At 39.0% G+C, this 19,112-nt stretch overlaps 2 protein-coding genes and 1 long non-coding RNA gene across 5 annotated transcripts; 1 reads left to right on the top strand and 2 right to left on the bottom strand.

Annotated features, from left to right (window-relative positions):
• Window positions 1-269: 269 nt before the first annotated feature.
• LOC125556783 lies at window positions 270-1,906 on the bottom strand. The gene is made up of 2 exons (XR_007311830.1): window positions 1,060-1,906; window positions 270-1,025 (listed from the first exon to the last, which is right to left on the bottom strand). It is a non-coding gene; the product is annotated as an uncharacterized LOC125556783 (long non-coding RNA).
• A 579-nt stretch (window positions 1,907-2,485) lies between these two features.
• Window positions 2,486-13,586, bottom strand: LOC5511510 (tyramine receptor 1). 3 transcript variants are annotated; one of them, XM_032380794.2, is made up of 3 exons: window positions 13,264-13,586; window positions 8,362-8,436; window positions 2,486-5,050 (listed from the first exon to the last, which is right to left on the bottom strand). In XM_032380794.2, the coding sequence occupies exon 3, from the start codon at window positions 4,952-4,954 to the stop codon at window positions 3,953-3,955; it is 1,002 nt and encodes a 333-aa protein (XP_032236685.2). In that variant the 5' UTR covers window positions 4,955-5,050; window positions 8,362-8,436; window positions 13,264-13,586; the 3' UTR covers window positions 2,486-3,952. The 3 variants fall into 3 exon arrangements, with proteins under 3 accessions (XP_032236685.2, XP_032236681.2, XP_032236688.2); XM_032380790.2 differs by lacking the exon at window positions 13,264-13,586 and adding an exon at window positions 9,081-10,101; XM_032380797.2 differs by lacking the exons at window positions 8,362-8,436; window positions 13,264-13,586 and adding an exon at window positions 6,709-8,355.
• Window positions 13,587-14,268: 682 nt separating this feature from the next.
• LOC116619028 lies at window positions 14,269-16,373 on the top strand. The gene is made up of 2 exons (XM_048728472.1): window positions 14,269-14,558; window positions 14,668-16,373. The coding sequence occupies exons 1-2, from the start codon at window positions 14,423-14,425 to the stop codon at window positions 15,600-15,602; spliced, it is 1,071 nt and encodes a 356-aa protein (XP_048584429.1). The 5' UTR covers window positions 14,269-14,422; the 3' UTR covers window positions 15,603-16,373.
• The last annotated feature ends 2,739 nt before the right edge of the window (window positions 16,374-19,112 follow it).

The raw sequence follows: 19,112 nt of genomic DNA, 5'->3' as shown, positions 1-19,112 counted from the left end.
GATTCTATGATCCTCTCATGTGTTAGGCTTAATTCGGGAACGTTTCGGAAAACGCGTCAGTTCACGTGCCGTGTTCGTAGTCGCTTAAATCACCCACTTTTACTTGACTGGGAGGACGCATACAAACTCGGAGCACAACTTAGCCGATACAGAGAGGATTCTCAGAATTTAGCCCATCAAACTCTGTTTTTCCTCCCCTTTTTTCTCTACCAAGGCAACTCATTTCGCCCTCTAACGTGATGCTTATAATGTTTATTCTTATTTTTTTGCTGATAACATTATGTGCATGTGATTTATATTGATTGAAATATTAAAGATTGGGGTCTTCAGACTATTAATAAAACCTGCATGGATATGTATAAACATTTCGATCGCCTTGAGGAACTTTTTCGTTAGATATAAATTATCGATTTAATATAAATTTGATACCGAATTAATTTATGCTTTATTATGTTTGGAGAAGCTGGACTTTAATAATACGTAGATTACCAATAGAATTCGAGTTGTAAGTCCAAGGAAAGCTGGGCTTTAATAATATGTAGGTTACCCATAGAATTCGAGTTGTAAGTCCAAGGAAAGCTGGGCTTTAATATAATACTGTATGTAGATTACCCATAGAATTCGAGTTGTAAGTCCAAGGAAAGCTTGGTCTTTCTCTGGCAGCTTCCAGGAAGATCCTATTTGTCTTTACCACTGTTATACATCTATTTAAATAAAAACTCTGTGTTAATGGCAAATGGCAGTTGATAACAAAAATTGTCCCACGTCATATCTCTACAGATTACATCAAAATGTGGATTAATCATTGGATAGGTATCAATACAATATTAAGCGGCTGTCAGTCGTAGAAATGCCATTTGCACTGTAACATTTTTTTAAATAGATTTATATAAACATGTTCAGTAGATACAAATAGCTCAATGGAATTATCATGGCAAAAGCCCGTATGTGAATGTAAGTGCTATGTCCGAAAGGTATCACGGGTATCGATATACTATATTGGAAGAATCAGTATCCATAAGCACCTTTCGGCCCTAGAACTACCGCACCCATGAGCACCTTTCGGCCCTAGAACTACCCTTTTGACATTCGCTGTTTGGACTGACAGCAATTGTATTCATAAATGGATGTATATATAAGATTTGTACAAGACTATCACTGTATTTCTGTATTTTCACGCTTGTTTTTATTTATTGTTTCTCCTTGCTGTGTGCAATCCGATAGGGAGTTCTCTACCTTGTACGTGTGATGACAGGACGATAGCTATATTTGCTGAATATTTTCAGACAACATTGTAATATAGATGCTTAATAAACTTATTTTAATGCGAAGTGAAAAGTTCTATTTGCTCATCCACCTAATCTAGCGTGTCTACGCTCGTTTTCCCATAACACGAGATGCGCTTGATTCCCCGAAAAAGAAAGCATGCGGTTTTAAAAGCCATTCGGCGAAAAAAAAGTAAGAAAAGAGAATGCGAAAACGATTCCCCCGTCAAAACACGAAAAAGTTAGCTCTGCAGACACGAGAAGAAAAAGATAAACCGTGGTCTTCACATGTTGTTTTTTTGTTTCCATCGCTGAGCTATATTGAAATATTTGGGAATAACTTTGATATTAGTAAACACAATTGACATTATATTTTTGTCCTCTTTTCTCTAGGATGTGAAGTATTGGAGGATTTTGAATAACAGGAACATTTGAGTGAGGTTCGTAGTTAGTAATTTGTAGTCGTCTACTTAGTGATTAGTATTCCCTAAATTGCAACTTTGTTTTCATTGTTTTCCTCCTGGAAATCAATCGGAATTAAGGTGCAACAGTGAATACTAAGCACCCAGTAGATAGCCACTAATTACTAACTACATCCCCCACTAATTACTAACTACATCCCCCACTAATTACTAACTACATTCCCCACTAATTACTAACTACATTCCCCACTAATTACTATCTACATTCCCCACTAATTACTATCTACATTCCCCACTAATTACTAACTACATCCCCCACTAATTACTAACTACATCCCCCACTAATTACTAACTACATCCCCCACTAATTACTAACTACATCCCCCACTAATTCCCTATTGTTCAATACCCTCGCCGCTTGACCCCTTAATTACTATGATATTTAGATGGTTAAAATGGAGGGCGCTGTTTGGTAGAGTGACAGTGATTATTTTCTAAGTTTTGTTAGAGATCTTGTCAACAAAGATGTAAAAGTCCTAATAAGGGAAAAAATATGTGTTTTGCCACTATTTCTAAAAAAATTGAATCTATATTCTCTAAAAAGGTTGTTCCAGCTACAGTATAACATTGCGCGCACATTTCTATAGAATTCTAACTCAGCTACTAGAATGCATCGCGCGTTTTTAAATCTTGCAAAAACGAAACGCGCGCTGCATGCCGGTTGTTGAGGTAGGTTTCCATGCCGAGTGCTCCCCTCCGGCAGAGAAGTGGCGCGTCTTCTTCAATAAACTGCAAAAGTTTCCTCTTCAAGTTTTATTATTTTAACAGTTCTCGTTCGTTTAAAGACGCGTTGCGAGTTACTTTGACAAGCTCAAACAGTACTTACCGCACGTTTCGATAAGACTTTGCTCAACCTTGACATTGTATTCAGAAGCCAACTAGTCTATCCTATTTAAAGAACTTCTTTTTTTGTGGAATTGTGTACATGAACAGCAGTTATATTTACAATTTACACGCAATTTCCCTCAACCGATAAGTATAAGAAATCCTAGGGTTACCTTATGATTAATTTTTACGCGTACTTAAATTCGTTTTTTTGTGATTTCAAAAAAAAATCTCCAACTTGAGACTTGGGTGAAAATGGCACCATGAAACTAACGTGATACACTCCTTGTGCCGTAGCCCGAAGATGTTTCTGGGTATCGTTAAAATGGTTGAATCCTTTTTCCTGAAAACCATGCCAATATTTACAGGTATATAAATAATGATACATGTTTATTCGATACCCATGAACCATTGCGGGTTACAACACATTGCTTTTCGGAGAGCAACCTCATTTGGAGTGGGAGTATACACTTATAACATCTGAGACTTTTGTAGGGGACAAAAAGAGAAAATCACGACTTTGGGATGAGCCGATCTCTCATGGCTCCCCTCCCGTCTGAGACAAAAAAAGGAATGCGGTCTTTTTAGGCGTAAGGTCCTCAATAAAACACTAGAATCATGTGTTATGTTTTCGGCGTCTATCAAATTGTCCCGAGAGTGCATTTTTACGCGCTGCCATTTAGTTCTCCATTCAATTAGCTTTGTGCCGTCGTCGGCCGTGGCATACCCCAACGTTTCGATTTGGCTATCCAACCACTTTGCTCTGTTCGTATAATTTTCAAACAAAGACAAACGGAAACCGTCAGTGCACTTCCTTTCTTCCCATGTTCGATAGCTTTATTCACGATTATCAGTGAGCAGCAGTCTTACTGTGATCGATCAGGCATATATCTAATGATACCAAGCATTCGCTCGAACCCCCAAACGCCTTACAACTGTTCCCACCGGCATTTTATTTAGTAGAAAATAACGCGAAATTAAGGGAAACCAATAAGTGTCAGGTTTTGGATAGTTTGCCTTTAATCAAAGAGTCGCGCTTTCACACTTCCTGCACACACTCAATGCTTTCGCTTCTCAGTAGTGAGTCAGGCCAGAGTCCAGGGCGTGTTCGAAGGGAGATTATGCGTGCGCTGATATTCGCGGCGTCGCGTTCCGTGCGGAACATGTCTTAAAGTTCATGCTTGTAGTTAACTGTTGGCATCACACACAGTAACTGTGAGCAAAGACCCACGCGGGCTGTGCTTTAGTATGTTCTTGCGGTTCACTAATTGTATCATAGATAGTAGTCGTGAGCAGACCCACGCGGACAATAATTTAGTTCGTTCTTGCGGTCCACTAATGGTATCATAGACAGTAGTCGCGAGCAAAGACCCACGCGCGCTATACTTTAGTTCGTTCTTGCGGTCCACTGTTGGTATCATAGACAGTAGTCGTGAGCAAAGAGCCGCGCGGTCCTTGACTAAGGTACTGAAGCACATTTGAAGCCCCCGCTCGGTTGGACAACCTGAGGTAACACCTTTTAAAGAGTCTCCGAAAAGCCCTGCGGTACAGGCGATTCATGCACGCGTAGATTAAAGGGTTCAGGCAAGAGTTGAAGTACTCCAACCATTTGATTACATTGAACAATGCAAAGGGCGGATCAAACGAGGGGTCGTACGCATACCCAAGCACCATGGTGAAGAAGGGAAGCCAGCAAATGAGAAAGCCCCCGATGACAACCGCGATGGTTTTGGCCGCCTTCATCTCGCTTGCTCGCACGATGCTATTTTTGCCTATCCGTTTGACTTGTATTCTCACAACAACGAAGATCACGATGTACATGATGATGACAATGGTTAGTGGAAAGAAGAAGCAGACAACCGATACGAAGTACAGAAAGCTGCGACCGGGCCAGTCAGTTACCCTTGCCCCACCCACTGACATGGCGTACCCCCAGACGCAGATGATCAACGCCACTGCGCGCTTAGGGGTCAAGATGTGCGGGTAGCGGAACGGCACTGCTATGGCTAGCATTCTGTCGATGCTTACTGCAGTGAGGTTCATGATGGACGCAGTGCCGCAAAGGATGTCAATACAGTCCCAGAACCGGCGTAAGGTTCTGCTCAGAGTCCACATATTGTTCATGACTTGAACGTGCAGCCAGAATGGCATAGCAACCAGCGCCACGAGAATGTCCGCCACGCTAAGGCTCACCACGAAGTAATTACAAATCGTACGCAAATCTTGGAAGGTGTAGAAGCAAGAGATGACGATGATGTTTCCGAAAAGTGTGAAGAACATCAGAATAGCCACGAACACGGCGGCCACGAGGTTTTCGGGAGTCGTGCTTATCGTTGTTAGCCCGTGCATCCCCGTCGTCAAGTTGGCACTAGTGTTCATCATGGCGCCAGGATACGTGGCCTTATATTGGCCCTCACAGAACCCTTGAATTGATCCTCAATGAATGTCTTTATTTGATCTTTGCAGTCCTGCTTTCGGCTATAAAGGGAACAACATATAAGAAAAGTTGGCGGAATGTGAAATAATCGGTATTTATCTAAGTAACTAAAAAAACTGGCGCTAATGGGTGTCGGGGAAACAGGCACGACAGAAAATGTTTGATAAAGAGGTGGAGTTACAGAAATGTAAAAATTTACGCTGTAGGATGTAAAGATGATTCATGAGATATTAAAAACTCGGTTCCCAACTTGAGCCTAACCTACCGGGTTATGAGTTTTCAAACAATAAAATCTTGCTTACTGGATACTTAAAGTAGCCGTCTTGAAACCCAATATGCTATGCTACTCTACACAATTCAATATGGCTACAATTAGAGTTCTTAGCTTGTTATCTTCATAAGTGAAATGTTGTTATACTGAGTACTGCTAGGGCTTACATTTCAATTTACTAAAAACTGGCTAAGAGCCACGCCTGTGATGCTTACAGTACTCGCTAGCTACAGGTTAGAAGTTGAAGATTATATTACGTCCACGTTTTTCCTCCGCGAAATGTCATCTTTTTTCAGCGGACAGGGCCACAGGCTTTTCGAGGAATCGTGTTTCTTTTGGTACCTTTTATAAGATGCTGGAAAATCGTGAAATGAGCAAAACAGCCGACTAAAACAGCTCCTAATATTTGTAGACAGAAAGATATATGCGCATTTGTGATCGTCTGGCTTAGATACGTCGCAATAATAGACTGCATTACGAATCATCCTAGCACTAAGGCCTTGTGAACGGGTATATTCAGCTCAAAGAGAAAGAGACAATTGATTGTTCGTTTTGTGCGGATTTGTTTCCTTCTGACGTAAAGGTCCTTTTTTCTCACCCCGGCGTGGCGTCTCATAAAACAGTATTATCTGTACGCTCTTTCGATTTTCGTCGTGGGGGGACAATTAGTACCCCCATTCGATGTCAAGCTGGTTGAAAATTCGATCTTTCGAAACGTTTATACAATTTCCTCTGTACTTGCCAACTCATCACCAAATCACTTCAGACGAAAAATAGTTTAATTAGAGAGTATTGGAATAATTTGTGGAAAACCAAATCGATGTTAAAAATCATGAAATAATCATGAACTAATTATTTGATTATTTAACGAATTTCGTTTCAACAGATAATGTTATAATTTAATATTATTTAGTTCTTTTAGTTTCCAACTCTAAAGCCTACGCGATCCCGTAAGTTTTTTAGGACTTTATCTCTTTCTAAGATGACTTATGTATATTTCTATCCAGAAAAAGAATAAAGCCATAAGATCAATTAACGGCGGTACTATTGTTATGACGCTTGTTATGATACTGGTTCAGCACGCATTGAGAAGTTTTTTCAACCTTACATCCAATTAACAAGATTATACTGGTGGCGCTTGGGGATCCGATTATCGGCCTACAGTCCTTACCAAGCGGATACAAATAGCGAAATACCAGGGAAAAGACAGAAAATCACGGCCATGGAAAACATTGAGATCACTAGCAATCTGAAGTCATTGTCATGAAGATCTGACAACAAAACGCTTAACTATAGGTTTACTTTTACTTGGATATTGAAAATGGAATTTAAGCTGTGCTTTTTTATTTCTAAGCTACTCGATATTGTTCTTTGGTTATACCGTCATTAGTTGGTCGCTTTGATATCCTCTTGCACTTAGAGACCTACCCGAGGCTGTTTTGCATGTGGGTTTTCTTACACCGTCTCGCCCTCACTCGTCTCGACCGCACTCGTATCTTAACTGTAATGCAAACTCGCGGGGATCTCGGTGCTATATTTGACTTTCTCCAGCACCTGTGATGCCTATTTCCATTGCTACTACGCTATCAGAAATAGCTCTCAGCACGCCCATATTTCTATTTCCTCGCTCACGGCGCTCACAGCAAGCGCTCACTGTTATCAGAGAGGACAAGTAAATCCTTCGCACGTTTCTCTTGCGTTCCCGTCTTTACTTGATCTCACGGTGAATTGAGGGACACTCTGTCAATCATTGCCTCGCTTTCAGGCTTCATTTCTGACTACTTTAGCCGCATTTACTTCTAGTATCCCACATCCGATCTGGGTTATATCAGGTGCAAGTTAAGCCGCGTTCTGTGTAGCTTCTAGTTGTACTTGTGCAATGTACCTCACGTCGGATGGCGTGGCATCACCATGATAACAAAGCCTAACCGGTGTTTTGGGGTATCAGGGTAATCAATGGTCGGAAGAAACATAATGATAGGAAAATTTCTATTGCAAATGCACTTATGCCATATATACCCAACCAAAACCCACTACGCGGGTATTTTTTTTGGATAATGGGTTCGTCTTTTTTAAATAATTCAGTGTAATGAGCAGATTAGCGGTTTATCGAAGGGTGTGTCATGTTATTAGATAAGTGGTACCGAATGTGATAGCTCAAGCTATGAAAGCCACTATTTACAGTGTCAGTAACGCCACTAATACTGAACCTTTAGGATTAGATGTGAACGCAAACGCTCACTAAAGTCTTCATGTTTAAAGACTGTCTTTGCTCTTTTTCAGTTGAAATGATCAAATTTCCTGTTATGGGTTTGGTATTTGGACTTTTGAAGAGTTCTATAGGTTTTTACTTAAGCTAAACAAACAAATGCAACCATCGCATGTCAAAACTAATGCACGCCAAGCGAAGAAACGGGCTTAAACGATACTCCTTTTACAACAGCTAAACCCATGCCCACAGAATCCACTGAACGCGTTTATCAAATTTGAAACTTACCAAAAACCATAAAATTAGAAAGTTACCATAAATAATACATCTTTTTTTTAATTTCTCAACGAGACAACATCTGCTGGTCTAGAAATAGCACAAAATGCCTCCGCTCTTAATTTGTTGTTCTGTTAAAACAAATTGTTGTTTACCCATTCCTACCTACTTAAAGTGCCGGCGAACATGTTTTATTTTTCATGTAGCAAAATACGATCCGACGCAGTTTTCACTTTAGCTTTTTTGTATTTGTATCTAACGACATGGCATATATATCGGAAATTTTCCATCTTCAGCATTTTGCTTCACAAAAGTGCATTAAACAGATAAAGTATTCTTAAAAATGAGATGTATGTCTTTATTCAACAAAGAAGACATCAAAGTTACCAGTGAGTGATGTCCTCTTTAATAAGCGGTAAAGTTATCCCCATTATATTCTTGTCCTGTGGTACTCATAGATTATCCCCATTATATTTTTTTTCCTGTGGTACTCATAGACTATCCCCATTATATTTTTGTCCTGTTTGATACATAGTATGTTTCTTCTAGAACGAACAACTATGTATCCAAACTATTAGCCGCTTTTTGTCACTTACACTCAGCGTTCAGTCGCCACTGTTTCCCGTCTGCTTGAGGCCTTGATATCCCTCTCCCGAGGTGGTCTGGTTTATCTGAACAAGAATTTAATCTGATTTAGGCATTTATGGCAGACAATTTATCCCCCGGGTGTACGAAGCAATTATAACAATCTAGATCGATAAGCACCTACATAAAGGAAGCCTTTTGTCAATAGATCAATTTCCTAAATGGATCTCAAATACCATTAAATTGTCCTCGCGAAAGATCTCACCTCTCTCCAACGTGCCGATTCTCTTAATAAAATACCCTCTTTTCTTCATGACGCATTGAGCACTTTGTGTTACGAGCGACTCTAGTTGTTTGTTTTGGTTGAGCGGTTGAGAATCCAACACATTCTGTCGAGGGGCGGGGCTTAAGGGCTTAATAGGGAATTGCAACTCATGTAACTATCTTGTCTTTCCGTAGGCGTGTGGGGTTTAGTGTTATCGCATTCGAGTCATTTAGAGCTGCGCGTAATACACATTGACAACATACACAGCGTGTTTACAATAACATTGTGGCGCGCAAGGGCGCAAACCTTTAACTTTCGTTCTCTGACAGCACGCTAATCACAAAACATGATGCTCTTCACCTTTCATTGAACTACCAACACCACTATTCTTCACCTTTCATTGAACTAACAACACCACTATATGAATACTGTTTGAATTGATAAGCACTTTAATTACTGGCCTACCTTTCAAATAGAAAATACATTATAATCTGATTGTAAATACGCTTTCACAAGAAAAACACCCAATTTCCAATCGATTGTGAGAATACCCCTGAAATCAAAAAGTGTATAAAGTACATTAATTAGTTAATACACACTGATGCACTATAGAATAACAACCAATTACACTGATCCTTTGACAAAATTTAAATCCTGACCGTAATATCAACCACTCTATTTAAACCTTGTTCGAACGTGACTATGGTTAGTTGTTTTTCGGAATCTCTGACGTATTTTCTATGTTTCGTTTCTGCCCATATGATACGTTGTAAAATGTAGGGCGGGCCGTAAAACCCAAAACGCGGGCAAAGACATAAAGAGCGGAGGTTTCCAAGACGTCAATCAGGAGAATCTCCAAAAAGCCTCGGCAATTGACACAAGCTCAAAGCAGCTTTAATTGTCCACCGCAAGGGTTTTACTATTAAAGAATTTTATAGCCTTCAAATAGGAATCAAATAGTAACTATTAGTAAATAATTTTATAGTCTATATTAGGATTCAAATGTTAACTAATTGCTAAAAAATCTTAAGAATTTTTTTGCCTATATCAGTATTCAAATAGTAACTATTAGGTAAAGAATTTTATAGCCTATATTACGATTCAAATAGTAACTATTTGCTAAGGAAATGTTAAGAGTTTTATAGCCTATATCAGGATTAAAATAGAAATGTTAAGAATTTTATAGCCCATATCAGGATTCAAATAGTAACTATTAGGTAAAGAATTTTATAGCCCATATCAGGATTCAAATAGTAACTATTAGGTTACTATTTTAAGTAGTTGGCTATAAAATGCCGTAAAAAATATCAACGCAGTTTACCGGTTTAGTTCACAACAGGTGATTCGCTAAAAAAATTCAAGGAACGACGTAGTAAGATTTTCTGATACGTAAAACTGCCTACACTGCTTAGATTACAATAATAAACATTTTCTATAATATTAAACTTAAGAGTTAAATAGTAACTTAGGCGTCTTTTAGACAAGAGGCAGGAAAAGGAAAAAAAAAAAACGTATGGTTTTACTAGAAATAAATTAAATCAACACATACCAAAATTTCTGTGTTAAACCTGTAACAGAAAAGAAAATAGAATTTGGAAAAAGAAAAAGAAAAAAGAAGAATTATGTTTCAAGCATCTAAAAAGGTCATGAGTTTAGAACAAATACCCATAAATCTTGTAAACACAACACACATAATAACCCGTCGGCTTCATCGGGAAATAAAGAGATAAAAGGAAAACTCTCGTTGATTGATTTTTCTTGGTTTTAGTTTTGCTATTCTAAGCATTGTTTTGACTTGAAAAAGAGAGCGCTTTTAACCCTTTTGCGAATAGCAACTTGCTATAAATTGGTCTTACGAGGAAATAATTCGAGCAACGACTAAAGATTCACCGGCAACTTATTTTTTGATAAAAGTAATGTCAATTCGTTCATTTCTTTTAGTTAATGTTATAAGCTTGTGGTGTGTTTATGTATTTCTTTTAAATAGAAATTGAAATTTGGGATATTACAAGTTGTAGACAAAATATCTCAAATGTATTTCTAAATTGATATTTTCATCGAACGGGATGCTGCTCTCGAAACTGTAAATAGCACGGCAAACCAGCCATGCTTTTTTGCCGAACTTTTACCATTATCTAAACGTGAGCTTACCATAACTAGACAAAGTAAATCACTAGTTTTTCTATTGTTATTTTTTACCCTTGCATTGAAAAAGAATATGCTCCCAAAAAGCTTTCGCAATTTTTCAAGTTAATAGCTCTGTTCTAATACAAATACATCTAAAAAAAAATACGCAGATAAAAGGATAGAAAATTCTGCATATTTGTTTTGGTTAAAATTATCTTATTTGATAAAAATAAAATACTTGAATAGTCTACCGCTCTGCTTTATAAAAAGGTAAAATATATTATATATTTACATAAAAATAGTCACATTATCAATGTGCTTATGGATATTGATATTCCTATTGACGGTTTAATCCACGATTTATAATTTGTCTAGAGATCGCAAGAAAAAAGACCAAAATCTAACCATCCTGATACGTTCTAAAGAGACTATTTACACTTACAGATTTATATGTAGTTAGAGTCTTACCCATCCCTTGTCGCGCGTGAATCTCGCGTCTTAATTTAACCCTTTCAACAGTACAACTGTGTCCTTGTTTTCTGGTGCTAACTACATCAGATGTTGTCATAAACAAAAAAAAGTATTTTCCTGTTTTGCCAGTTCAACTATTGACATAATCTCCATTAGTAGATGGCGATTTTAATTGTTTTTAATTAAAATGTAATTTTGTGCAAAGTTTATTGGGGACTCATTTCCTTTTAACCGTGAACATCCAAGCTTCCACCGTTTTAACGGTTTCCTGATTGTCAACGGGCTTTGCATTTTTTGACATTTTACCATTACAATAATTATCATCATTGGTCTAATTTCTCATGTTGCGGAGATGATTTTTAAAGTGCGATTTCGACAACATATTGTGTGTGTCTTTTAGAATAATTTACTGGCCGTATTAATTAATCGATTAAATCGCCTCGAAATCTACTTGAAAACTGGAGGAGAGTGAGAAATTGCGAAATGGTTCTCGTGGCTTTTTAGTCACATGCATAGTCATAGATGTGATGAAGTAGTAAATCTGTTTTTAGAATAAGTCATCCATTCTAAATCTTGTAGAAAAGTGGCCAAACCCTCGATTTTACTCAATGTATATTTCCAATTCCGTGCCATCAGAGCATTAGCAGAATACGCAAAACACGCCCTGCTTTTAATCCCACGTCGTCGTACCTACGCTACACCATTAACAGTTGTCAGTCAGGTTTTAAAACGCCACGTGAAAAATACGCAAACAGACTGCTTGCTTGCAGGAGGAAGTGAGCAACATCCGGGCATTTGGCATTGAATTTGGCGGGAAAAACTGTTCTGCTAGGCAACTCATGGCTAAGGCTAACTATATACATCACACACACACGCAAACGATCAATTGAGGAACAGCCATAAAAGTGTTTCTCATGCCTCGAGGGAAAAATGAAATATTCCCCTATTTTACTTACTTTTAGAGGATTAAAATTTATTATCACCTCGCCTCGAAGTTAAGTTTGGGCCAGCGGTCATTAATGATAATATCCCCATTTTTGGCGACAGGATACAGAGCAAAGAAAATAACACGTGCGTCAATATAACGTGACATCTTTTTGTCTCTAATGCGTAATCGTGATACGTATATTGCTAAGAGGTATTAAAGTTTTTCTCACCGCAAAGTCTCACCTCACGTTCAAATGTTGGATAATAATTGATAGTCGATCAAGGCGGTGGTATAGCCTCGTTCATTGAACCCAATTATATGCTAAGTGAATTCCGTGAATTGACATCGTGCCTCGATTATGGGCTGCGCTGCTTATTTCGGCGTATTTTAGTTGTCTTCTATTATCTTTTGGAGTGTTATTTCGGTTTGAGACAGGGAGTATCAACATTTGTTATTTTAACATTGGTCTTAGTAAAGAGATGCGCGCTTATTGTGGGGAAGTTCGCTCAGTACACTTTAAATTCCTCCTGAAAACATACCACGAAAGGTCAACCACTAACGGCCATACCAAGCTTAGCATGCCTTAGACAAAAATGTCGAAATATCCGTATCAACTTGGAAATGCACAATAACTAGATTCTAACGTCATATTTACTTTTTCAAAACTAGGAATCGAGTTACGGGATTATATCTTATCTTGTTTGCTTGTTAATTGTTGTTGATTTTTCAATGTTGTCTGAATAATCTCCTGTTGTTAATATACAAATATATTATTTTTCTTCTGCTATTGTTTTACTTTTTTTAAAGCCCATCTTTCATGCGAGATTTCTATGACGACAAACTGCACTCTTCGGTAACGATGATAAAACTTTAGAGGAAACTATCGAAGACTTAAACTGCATCAAGACCGGTCCTGCAAGGTGAAACTAATCCCGCCATCTCAAATACTCGTCCGACTTGCAGTTTGCCAGCAGCTTTGATAGTACGAGAGCTAGATTCCCGGCACATATGCATTTCGCTTTGTTGTTGGTACCATGTATGGGAGGTTAATCCATGCCGCGTTATGCCTTCCTTACCACCCCCGCACTGTGGATTAGAGTTTCCTGAAAAGCAAACATTCACCTTTACGTGCGACCTTTTTGGAGTTATTCTGTCCTTGTTTTCCTTGTGCTTTGTCCTATCTTGTCTGTTTCCGTGCGCGGTCGGACAAACCTTCTGCTGGTAAATAACTTGTAATCGGCTTGAACCGTCTCAAGTCACGTGGTATCTGGACGGGCTTGTCAGCTTGTGGCCGCTGATAGGTCGCTGGCCCGAAATGTTTTATCTCGTCATCACTATAATTACATCCGAGGCGAATCAATCAAGTCAATCGTCAACCGACGAGCGCTCACTGAGACCCAACTGCGCCGGTGTGTCTTGTATGCATGGGGAAGTTGCGATTAGACAAAACTTGATTTTATTTGCGTTTATTTGACCTTACTGACTCGACCACCGGGTATGCACCTGGCACTCCGCAGAGTCTATCTTAAGACAAGTATTGCATATCACCCTAGAAAGTACAAGCGTGATAAAACGGCCATTTCGAGGCTATAGGGTGAGAGCTTTTAAATGTTTCATTCAAAGAGTATGGATACACTGTTGCATCAGTAAAAACAATAGGGGACGCGCTTAGAATCACGGGATTGTTTGGGTGGAAGCGCGCGCTCAGGCTTTTAACGAAAAATAACAGCAACAAAAAGAAACTTATAGCGCCTACAAATAAAGTAGGAAAAGCGTTTTTTAGACATTTTTTTTAAATATTAAATTTTTTAGTCGTTCTTTGGCGTGACGGACGCAGTGATTTCTGTGTTTATTTAGGCTTGAATATGCCACCCAAAAGATAACTTGACTTCTTAGCGCAAGTCCCTTTTTCGTGGCAGGGCCATGAGCCCTTGTCAGCCTCACCTTAGTTATTGTTTTCATTCAATATTGTAAGGCACATGTGTTAAAATCACGAAATAGCAATAAAAAACAAAGATCGATAATTTATTTACCAATATTCAATCGGAAAAACCGTCTTGGATTCCCATGCCAATGTACGGTGGCCCAAAAGTGTCACGGCAATAGAGGAAATTCGCGGCAAGATAGAGCAAACTCGCGGCAAAATAGAGCAAACTCGCGGCAAGATAGAGCAAACTCACGGCAAGATAGAGCAAACTCGCGGCAAGATAGAGCAAACTCACGGCAAGATAGAGCAAACTCGCGGCAAGATAGAGCAAACTCTCACGGCAAGATAGAGCATATGTGGCCAGCGGGATGTGCGGAAATAAATAAATCCAAAATGGCGACGGGAGAAGATGAGAGGACTGTACTGGAATCCCTTTTTTATGATAGATATGAATACAAAGAAATGGTCGAAATGCTTAAAATACAGTATGGTATTGAGATGAGTCTTAGCACTCTCAAAAGAAAGTTAAAAGCTTGCAATCTTTGTAGGAATAACGCCGAATTTGATCAATCTCAGACAAATGATACTTGATGTTTTAGATGGTCCTGGATGTTCACAGGGACACCGAAGTGTCTGGCATACTCTTCAACAGAGGGGTGTTCGAGTACCAAGGAGAGAGGTACAAAAAATTATTAGAGAACTTGATCCTGAAGGTGTTGACGAAAGAAAAGCGCACAGGTTGCGAAGGAGAGAGTATATTTGCCCAGGGCCTAATAAGGTTTGGCATTCAGATGGGTATGACAAGTTAAAGCCGTTCGGCTTCCCTGTACACGGTTGTATAGACGGATTCAGTAGGAAAGTGATGTGGCTATATGTTACTCGTTCTAATAATTTACCTGACAATATCGGTGCGTATTATCTGGATGCTGTACGTGAACAAGGTGGTTGTCCTCGCCAGCTTTGTACTGACCTAGGTACTGAGAATGGTCTAATGGCCGGTACCCACTGTTTTTTTATGAATGACCCCGACTCACACAAATACGTTCCATCTCCTCGTAATCAGAGGATTGAGGGATGGTGGAGTTTTTTTCGTAAACATTGGGCCTCTTGGTGGATCAATTTATTTAAGGACATGTGTGACAGTGGTGTCTTAAACATGGAAGACCCATTACAAAGTGAGTGCCTATGGTTTTGCTTTGCTGGAATACTTCAGGCGGGATTGGATGAAGTAAAAAATAGCTGGAATACTCATTACATCAGGAAATCACGGTTTGATACAGTAGCTGGGAGACCCAATTCCTTATACTTTATCCCAGAGTTCCATGGTGGCATCAGTAATCTTATAGTTCCTGTTTCTAGTGCAGACATGGATTATGCATACAATCACCTAATTGATCACTCCAATCAGGTGACAAACTACAGTGAGTATTGCCAATATGTAATGAATGGACTCGGCTTAGGCACTCCACAAGGATGGAGGGAGGCCTATAATCTATACAAGACAATAACTCACATAGCGATTCATGGCAATTGATGTTGTGGCCATTAACTATTTTATGTAACCCAAATTTACTTGGCTTGGAAACTACACTAACACTTTGACAGAAAACTATGGAAACATCCAAAACAATCCCATATTAAGGACCCTTCCAAGCTAATAATTGGCAAACTTACAGAATTGACAATGTTTTTTTTTCGATGAATGTGCTTAAAGTATATTTGTTAAAATAACATTTTTCAAACTAGAATTACTGTATTGGTTTCAATAATTGCCTCAGCCCTTACAAAAAAATTTACATCTCAAATGTGGCATTTATTTGAGGACGGCAATCATTCCAACAAATACAGTAGCTCTGCTTAATTTTATAATACAAAACTAAAAAATAAAAAATATTACGCTCTGCTAAAATATAACTCTGCCAAATGGGGTTTGAGGTGGGGGGTACTCCCATATGGAGCTATATAGGTATGTGCCGCCCATAATGGTATGGCTTTTGAGGTTCTCAACCCTTAAATAGGGTATTGTATTTTTACCTTTTGATATTTAAAAAACATCCCAGTTCAATCCTTAAATGGGGTGCCTTTAAGTTGTATCAGGCAAAAAATACAACTACCGTTTTCTTTTAATATGAATAGAAGAAAAAAGTGCAAGCATATTAGCTACTGTGTACATACACAGTAACCCAAAGACATGGAAATTGGCAGGGGAACCCCTCCCCCCAACACAACAGGTGAGTTATATAGCTCACAATCTAGGTTCTGTAATATGGAATCTTCTACCTACTATATTTTCTTAAAACACAAACGAGGGTAAAAACTGGAACAACAGCAAACTACATTGGATGTTGTGCCCTTAAGAATATCAAATGTAACTGTCCAATGTTTCTAGTGAAACATACTAACATTAACAAAGACTTGTAAAAGTCAAAACAAGGAATTTAACTGGCCTAACCACCTTAGGCTAATGCCTCAAATCTTTTGAATTCTTGTTTGAATTAGAACTTTGTAGTTGAAGGCAGAACATACTAGATACCTACAATAGAGTACTAAAGTGATGAAATCACAAATAATCATTTTCTGATTTATTATATTTTGATTCCCGATTTGTATAGAATGTCTGGAAATTTCAAATTTCATAAAAAAACAGTTCAAAAGCGGTTTAGATAGGAGCCGGTGAATATATAATTACTCCCATACAAATCTTTGTATTTTTGGCTGGCCTCCAGACTATTTGAACCCAGCCAAAAACTCAGGGATTTGTATGGGATAATTATATATTCACCTACTCATATCTCAGCCGCTATTGGACAGATTTTCATGAAATTTGAAATTTAAGCCTCTTTCTAGACATTCTATTAATTTAATAAAGCAAACTTTTGTGTTTTTTGTGACGTCACACTTCAGTACTCTATATCCCTCATTCTCCCTTGTTGTCAAAGCTCTAGCAGACAACTAGTGACAGATCTGTTCTCAATAGATTACATTTGGCTGATAGCATTAAAAAAACCAGGGGGCAGATTGAGGAAGTCTCCTTCAAAGACCCTCTCCACTCAATTTTCCAGCCCCCCAAAAGACCCCCTCCCCTGGGTTTTCTACTTTTCTGGGTAAAAGTCCATGGAAAATCACTATTTTCCCCCTACTCCCCCCTCCCATATTTACCTGTCACCAGACATCCCCTCCCCTGGATTTTCTGGATTAAAATACAACCTCCCCTTTTAGTTAAGAGCTAGTCTAGATTTAGAAGGCCAGCTCAAAAGGTCATGAAATAACTTAACACACAAAGAGTGTCTACAGACACACTTTTCGACCAATCAATGTGTAAGATTCACTGGTGTTACTTTATAATTGTTATAACATTTATGGTCATTCACATCATATTAAACCATTTATGAAGACAGACTTTACCTTTCCCCTTGTTCTTTAGTTTCTTCTGTGCCTAGAGATTGCTCCTCAACTTCTGTTTTCCAAGCCATCGCCTCTGCGTAGCCAACAATCTTCTCATCCTCAAGGCTTACAATGAAATCTTGAAAGTAATCCATTATATCTTCTTCCTTTGATCGCCTGGAGGTTCCAGGGGGCGAGTATACAGGCTTCAGTACAGATAGCAGATAGTTTGCATCAACAGGTTTTTGTTCACCTATAACAAACAAACTCTTGGCCACTTCTGGATACTTTGATACAATGTCTGCTAGCCCATACAGTTCCAATCCTTTCCTGAACTCCTTGAGAACTAATAACCTTCTGCTCAGCATACTGACCACAACAGCCCCAGTGATTGATTCTACACAGTTTCTAGTGATTGGGCCAGTGTAGCCATGCTCAAGGATTATGTCACTGTTAGCAGTCAGCTCTCCTTGCCTGATTCCATTCACAACTTGTAGTTCAGATTCTGTTAAGTACTTCTCCAATTCAGAGGTGACCAGAGTGAAGTCCACATCACTAATTAGTGTGTCAAACACACACTGAGCAAAAAAGCCTGGGGCTGGTCCACCCTGGGCCAAGCTTGCTGCAGCAATTTCTCCTATAACTTTGTAAACCCCATTGTGGATGTTATTGGTGGAAAATACTGGATTGCCTTCTGGGAAGTAAGCTTGGACAATATCATCAATGGTTGATGTCAAAAGGGTTCTTGCTAATGCCCCGGTGTCTATTCCTTCTCCACCCAAAAACTTAACTCTAATAACATGCTGGGCGCTGACCTTTGCTGCAGCTCTCTGCCACAAACAAAGCACTCTAGACAGTGGTGCCCCCCCCTCCCCCCCCCCGTCTGACAACAATAAACATAGATTGCTTCTCATCACTGATGACTTTGTTCTTCACTGCATCTCTTATGTCATTATCATTCCCTATTGGGCAGTCTCTGTCAAAGCCCAATTCCTGTATGTCCTCATTTTCCATTTCATTATCAAAAATGCTACTATCTCCATAAATTCTCTGAAGTTCATTCTCAAGAAATGTTGACACTGTACCAGAAGAAGCATAAGTGGTAGAAATCGACTTGGGAGGTTCAGGGGCCTTCTTCTCTGACTCATTTCCATTTTCAAAGCTAGATGATGAATAATCAGGGTGCTCCATGGAGCTACCATAGGCCATTTTGTCCTCATTTAAGTCTATGTCAACTTGTTTGCATAAATATATGGTTACTCTCTTGTAGTCTGTTACCAGCTCTTCCTTGTATAAATTCAAGGAAAAAAAAACTTTCTTGCCAGTCCCTGGAATGAACTGGGCATGTTGGTTGTCTTCTAGCACCAGGCCATATTCACTCTCTGGGTCATATAAATCATTTCTAAAATTCTGCCATTTTTCCTTAGCCTTTTCGAGTAAGAGAGCATAGGTGGCATTCTGTGGTACTTTCAAGGGGAGTCTTTTCCTCTTCTTCTCTTTCAGCTCTTCCTCATCCTCATCCCAGACTTTTAGCCCTATGCTAATGACAACTTCCTTGGCAGGGTCCTCTTCTACTTTTCTCTTCTTTCCTTTGCCCACAAGTGTGGCCTTGCTTGGCCGACCAAAGGTCGTTTTAAAATTTACATAAGACTTCAACCCA

Source organism: Nematostella vectensis, chromosome 6, assembly GCF_932526225.1.
Source record: "Nematostella vectensis chromosome 6, jaNemVect1.1, whole genome shotgun sequence".
Taxonomy (NCBI): domain Eukaryota; kingdom Metazoa; phylum Cnidaria; class Anthozoa; order Actiniaria; family Edwardsiidae; genus Nematostella; species Nematostella vectensis.
This window is presented reverse-complemented; position numbering and strand designations above follow the sequence as displayed.